At 39.4% G+C, this 6790-nt stretch overlaps 1 protein-coding gene across 1 annotated transcript; it reads right to left on the bottom strand.

Moving 5' to 3' along the window:
* Positions 1–1392: 1392 nt before the first annotated feature.
* LOC126763679 (uncharacterized) lies at positions 1393–6022 on the bottom strand. The gene is made up of 8 exons (XM_050481399.1): positions 5849–6022; positions 5349–5787; positions 5021–5292; positions 4347–4955; positions 3414–4281; positions 2831–3348; positions 2465–2771; positions 1393–2404 (listed from the first exon to the last, which is right to left on the bottom strand). Exons 1-8 carry the CDS (start codon positions 5933–5935, stop codon positions 1944–1946), a joined length of 3561 nt encoding a protein of 1186 aa, XP_050337356.1. The 5' UTR covers positions 5936–6022; the 3' UTR covers positions 1393–1943.
* Positions 6023–6790: the final 768 nt, after the last annotated feature.

Genomic DNA, 6790 nt, shown 5'->3' with positions numbered 1-6790 from the left:
TCTGAGACGTAGGCACAGCCAACATTTGAATTCGGAATTTGCCTAGTGCGGTAAATTTCCTGGTGCTGTTATTATTCCAAAGATGATCAAAGTGAAAATTTGTCGGCTCTTCCTGGCGTTCCAGCACTACCACTCACTAACACCGTTCCTAATCCTTAACTAAGGCGCACCAATATGGTTGCCTGGATGCAGTGAAATGCAGATGAGGAAGCTCCAGATTTGTAAGAACACTGCACTCCGGACTATGAAGTAATGCCTTTTGATGTCTCCTATCGAACATAACGAGCATAGTTAACTCTTCTTCAAACAGTTCCTACTGGGGTGCTTTTGCAGAAATCATCCCTGCAGTCACCTGCTTGGAGCGGAACCGCCTTTTAGGAGTATCAAGAGATCATTCCTCAACTCCGTCGAAGACATCAGACAATACGCCGACCAGACTTCGGACGCTTCTAACTACCGACAAGCTCTGATCGCCATTCACAGTGGAGCCATCAACACCTTCACCGACTCTCTTTCGGTGAATGGCATACTTGGAGTCAAACCACCACCCATTCCTCGAGTTGCCGCGAGAAACGAGATGAGTGACCCTTGCTCAGCTTCGTTCTGACTACTGTAGCAGGTTCAGCTCCTACTTATCCAGAAAAGACCCCGGCATATCTAGTAAATGTCCTGCATGTACGGAGTCTCCGCATGACACTGGCCACCTCTTTGCATGCCCCACTAATCCTACTCATCTGACAACCCTCTCCCTTTGGGCCACCCCCGTCGAAACAGCACGTTTCTTGGCCTGCCGTTGGATGACATCGACGACAATTTAGCTAATCTTTACCATTCTAACGGGAACATACCCAGAGTTCAATGCGGCCAAGAACGATCAATGTAGCAGCTTTTCATTGGTAGAATAAATTACAAGAAGTGCTCCATTTTCCATTTTTTATTAACTTTTATTATTTGCATTATCCAGAGCTCGCCCGAATTCCAAAAAAAATTATTTTAATAAAAAGAAAATATTTTAATAAAAAAAAATATTTTAATTAAAAAAAATATAATATAAATAATATAAAAAAATTTTAATAAAATGAAATTGTTTTAATTAAAAAAAATTACTTAATAAAAAAAATGTTTTAATTAAAAAAAATATTTTAATAAAAAAGAAAATTATTTAAATAAAAAAAATTATTTTAATAAAAAAAAAATTATTTTAATAAAAAAAAATTATTTCGATTAAAAAAATTAATTTAAGTGAAATTTTCAAATATTTTGACGTGCAGCTCTCTAGGTGTTGCGGCTAAGTTCAATCAGCCATATTAGTTTATCTCTAAACACGTTTTTCTCAAAACTACATTTTTCAAATTGGGTGTAGTTGTAACTCAAAATAAATCATTCGATCGCTTAAAGTTTTTGCCGTTTATTTTGTATAAAGTTCGTCCATTTTTTGATTGTAAGAAAAATCTAATTTTGGTTGCCCTAATTTGGTTGATCTAATTTTTGAGCAAAGTTTTACATTTTTTTAAGTCTGTTTTTTGTTAAATTTAATTTTTTAACAATCGTAAGTCATTGTATCGGCAATACTTTACAGACCATTATGTTTTTAATTTGTTTGCTTTCAGCCTTGACGTTGGCCGCAATCACTGCAGAAGTTTAGAAGCTTTTTTTGCTGACTTGGAAATACCGGCTAACTCGCTAAAACTTAAATTATATTTTCTTTAAAAAAAAAAAACAAAATCACCTTCTTCCAGGCGATCATACAAGGTGCGCCACTTAAATAAGTAGTTAAAAAAGATCATACATTGTATGTAAAGGAAAATATTTTTGCGCATAAAATTTAACAATGAAAATGAAATTCTAAAACCAAAACCTCTTAAACGTAGGAATTGCAAAATTATATGCCTCTTCCATTCATAAATAATACTTATTTACTGAAATCGCTTTGCCGACTTAGACTAAATCCTGTATATCGGTATTTCCTCCTCGTATAATGGGTCAGCAGTTATGTCGACTTCCTCTTGCACGGTCTGCAATTGGCTAAAGCGTTCGACTTCATCCGACGACGATGAGGATGATATTTGTATATAATCGATAACTGGCAAGCTGGTGGCGTTTACACCGGGGGCCACTTTGCCACCGCTTTTTTCATTGGTGGAGATGCGAAACTTCAGACCACTGGCGCTGCGTGGTGTCACTTTCAAGCTCTTCGGCTGCGCACGTTGGGACCTCGCATGTAGCGCCGAGCTGCCTAATTTGCCACGCATCGGTCGTGCTACGCGTCTCTTTTTGTACTCGTCCGAATCGGTAGACGACTCCGAGGAGTACAGGCGACGCTTTAGCGTGTCCAATAAGGTGCGCTCACCGCCGAACGAATTACTGCTCGACTTTGAGTTGTCATCCGACTCAATGTAGGTCGCTGTAAGTGAATCAAGTGCATTTAGAAAATAAGAGAAGTCTTGTAATCTATAGAGCTAACCTCTTCGTTGGGCACGTCGTTGCTTGCACATTTGATCGGCCACCGCCTGCAAATCTAAGCGCTCCAAACGTACGCTGGGTTGGCGCAGTTTTCGCACATCGGCGACTGTGAGTCTGCGCAAACGAACGCACAATTTCTTCTTCATGCAAAGCTGAATAAGATGCTCTTCTTGTGCTGTTCTCTCTATATGCGTTTTTGTGGGACTTTGGGGGTCCTTTTCATCCTCGCCCTGCTCGTCTTTACTGAAGTCATTAACTTCGTCGCTGTCCCGACGAGCAGTTGTGGAGACGTCGCTTTCGTCATCGAGCTGAAGTGTAGAGAAATTAGTCTAATTAAAATTATCAATTGCATATTTGAAGTCACAACCATTTCAACATCGGTGCTGTATTCTTGTTTGCACTTAAACGCCTCTGCTTGCTGTGTGCTTTCTTCTGGCTTTTTCCGTTGTTGGTAAATAAGTTTGGCCGTCTGCATTTTCAGCAATTCTAATTTGCTCGACTTGTTGAACAGCTCACCAGTCTCCAAATGTGGTTCTTTATTCTCAACGGTTTTCAGTTCCTCGGAATTTAGACTCCATATATCCGGAAAGGGTCTGAAGCCGCTAGTGCTGTTATCGAAAATTTTACGTTCCTTTAAAATTTCGTTGAAATCACGCTTAGACTCATTTTCCGCAGTTGTCGAGCCGGTAGGGACATCGTCTTTTTCATCACAATCTTCTTTGTTCCCCTCCACCGGGGTTTCGTTGGAAGTCTTGGCTTCATCGGCGCTGGTCGTAAAATCATCTCTTTCCAGGACATTCGCCATTATAGCAGCAGCTCGGGCTCTGGTGCGACGTGTGCTCATGAAGTACGAGTCGAAAAGTTCCGAGTGATCGTTTTTCTTCGCTATAGTCGAAAAGGGAATTGTTAACATTGAAAATACACGCGTGAGTCGTTCATGGTCAACTTACGTTCATGTTTAGCCGGTTCATCGAGGTCAGAGTCCGCTTCGAAGTCCTCCGAATCTTCGTCATCGTTCTCTTCGCTGCTGTCCTTATTGAAATTCGGCACATTCGAGTTCTCGTAGCCCCGCTCGATGCTGCCATAATCCAGCTGGGGTCGGTGTTTGTATTTTTCGTAGTCAATTTTTAAAAACTTTAGCCGATCGTTCGCCTCAGCCATGTTTAGCTCTATAAAGTGGCGCTTTTTGTCGGCATCTTTAAGTAGAGTTTTACAACGTTTCCTCAATTCCACCCAGTCGAGCGCCCAGGCGAAACTTTTGTTTCGCGGCAAGAAGATGACGGTCAGCAGGTCCTTAATGGTGTTGTCTGGCAATTTGAAGGCGTGCAAGGCTTTATACAGTTGGTCATAATCAAAGTCGGGCGCTTCATGATTGGCCAGCTTTAGTATTTCCTTCACATCGATGGTGGAACTAAGCAGTCCGTACTTAGCGTTTATGGCGTTCACCTTTTCGCCCTTATCACCTTTTTCGCGGCGATCCTTTTTGCCATCATATCTGTCGTCATCGTCATAACTTTCGCCAGTTTCGAAGCGATGACTAAGGCGATTCGAACGCATGCCACTACGTATGACGGTTTCATAGTACTTCTTGCAAGGATTTAAATAGAAGCCAGTCAGCCAAAATTCCTGCTCCATAAATAAGTGCTCCTGGAATATAACTGCCAGATCCTCAAAGAGCCGTGAGAGCTTTACTTCGAGATTCATCAAAAACTCGGGTGTTAGACCCGGATGGTAACGCCAAGTTTCGATGGCGTTCAACTGTAAGCCAATAATTTTTAGAAGCACTATCAGCTTGGCGAAATACCAGCCTTTGTGTGTCTAAAAGTGAAAAGAGATGAAAGGAGTGATTGCGTATACACTATATCAAACTACTTGGGACTTACTCTCTTCACCAGCACCGTGTACACATAATTAAGGACTTCCTCTTTATTGGGCAGGTGCTGGAAAACAGGATCTACACGCCGATCGCTTTCCGCTTCCAAGGTGGTGATTGCTTGCTGACCATCCTCCATATGTTCACTGCTGCCTATATTACTTAATCGATTACCTTTACACATTTTCGTGTAGAAATTCGTCATATTTTCCTTTGTTGCGGACAAACTGTGACTGCGACGTTTCATTTCCTTTTTGTGCAACTCTTGCATCATGAATTCTTCACTGCGTTCTCTTTCATTGATGTATAAGTGTATTACGCGTTTGAAATCCGCAATGCGCTTAATGAAATCATCCTCGTTCAATTTATTCATTTCCATTAATAAATTGCCGAGCAGATAGCTCATATAGGATTGTGATATGACGCCAAACAGGCTTACGAAGTTTTCATCGTAGGAGTCGTATATGAAAGCGTCAATAAACTCGTTACTACTTATATTCAAATTAATGCAGGTTATGGCTATGTAACGCGCCGGTGTGTACTCCATTTGTTCTTCGGGGTTTCCTTCACCTCTCCCCACTTCCGTCATATTTTGGTAATAAAATCGTATGTTATTCACCTGATCAAAATGTGAATTGTAAACTGGAGGTTTTCACTTTACTTCGCAGTTATTGTTATACTTACCACGTTATCAATAACGAAACCACGATTGTCATCCATTTCATATATGGCCATGAGGTAAATATGGCAAATAAGAATTAAACACTTTTTATGTTGTTCGCTTATTTCTGTGAGGGGCACTTGAGATAGAAGTTTCATTTCCTTATAATCGTGATTCCATGCCGCAATAATGCGTATTGATAATTTACGAGCGCCTTCGAAAAATCCTGCGTCGAATAACTTAATGAGCCGCAATAACAGCAAAACCAAGCCTTCTTTTTTCAAATGCTCGATATCTGTGTATACAAAAGTTTTAAACTACCAAAAAAATTAAATTAATTTATTTCGTCACCTTCAGCTGTAGCTGGTGCTTCTATATGCTCACTAGAGTGAGTCAAGCTTCTTATAAGGTTGCTATTACACGCTATAAACTGCTTCAAATATGGTATGCCCCAAGGTTTGATTCTTAATTGCAACGCGTAGTCCCAGTCAAAGACATTTCCATACAATTTCATCAATATATTCTTGGCCCGTCTAATACATACCAACAGCATGGCTTTGTATTGTGGTTTGCATTCTTCCCATTCATTGCTGAACCATATGTCTAGAGAATATTGCGTAATTTGTTTTAGTACCGTACACAAGTGTGGTGATATTTCCTCCTTGTTGGTCAATTCATCCCAGTGTCCTTGGCACACTTCCCAGCCGTACAGCACTAGCTCCAAACGTTCGCGTGCCATCAACTGGAACACGTCCAAGTCGGAATCCTTCATTGTGTAGAAGAATTTCAACTAAAATAAACAATAAAAATAAAACAACTTTTGCAGAAATGTATACACATTCAATGCTTACCGCAACGAATTCATGGAATCCAACTTGCAGAGCAGAGCTGCAGAAATGTTCCCTGTTTTGTGCATTGTATGGCAAAATAACATCCATTTCTTGTTTGTGTACGTTGTATTTTAACCAATTTACTATTTTATTTGCATTATTTACAATATACTAAATTTATAAACTATTCTGAGACGCCGCATACAAACAACTAAAAACAGCTGATTGGAAGAAACAGTGTTGTAAAGTGAAAAGTGTTTGTCACGTACACCACAGAAAGTTAGCAATAATATCTTCGCGAACAAACATATTTGTGGCGACGAATGGTTCGTCACGAACATTTGTATGTTGAATAAAAACGTTCTTTCCGGGCTGGAACAAGTTCAAACATTAAAAAAAAAAACAAAATAAATATGAAAGTAATAACAACATCAATGATTATTTTATTTGTAAATTTTATATTTTTTTTAATTTACTTCTATGTCATGTTTTCAAATTCTTAAGTAAATTACAAATGTATCAATAAAGGAGTAATTTTTGCTAACTCCATTTGCAGCGAGCTATAATATCCTTCACCAAAAAAAAAAAATATATGTAAATAGTCCGATATCGGCGATTCGGACAAATGAGCAGCTTTTTGGGGCGAAAAATAGGTAGATCGGATAAATAAAACTGTCAGAAAATGAGAGAAGAGTTCACGTATACACAAGAAGACAGACGGCCGGATATGGCTAAATCGACTTAGTTCGACACCCTGACCATTTATGTTCAATATATAATGTACATATATATACTTTATAGGGTCTCCGAAGTTTCCTTCTGGTTGTTATAAACTTTCAGTCAAACTTAACTAAAACTTTGGGGTATAATTCATGTAATGGAAAGCAATAAAACTATATGAACACAAACCATACTAGCGGCTTAAACGGAATTGGAGAAAGTGGGAGATAGTTATCAACGCAG

The sequence above is a fragment of the Bactrocera neohumeralis genome, chromosome 6 (assembly GCF_024586455.1).
Source record: "Bactrocera neohumeralis isolate Rockhampton chromosome 6, APGP_CSIRO_Bneo_wtdbg2-racon-allhic-juicebox.fasta_v2, whole genome shotgun sequence".
NCBI classification, from domain to species: domain Eukaryota; kingdom Metazoa; phylum Arthropoda; class Insecta; order Diptera; family Tephritidae; genus Bactrocera; species Bactrocera neohumeralis.
This window is presented reverse-complemented; position numbering and strand designations above follow the sequence as displayed.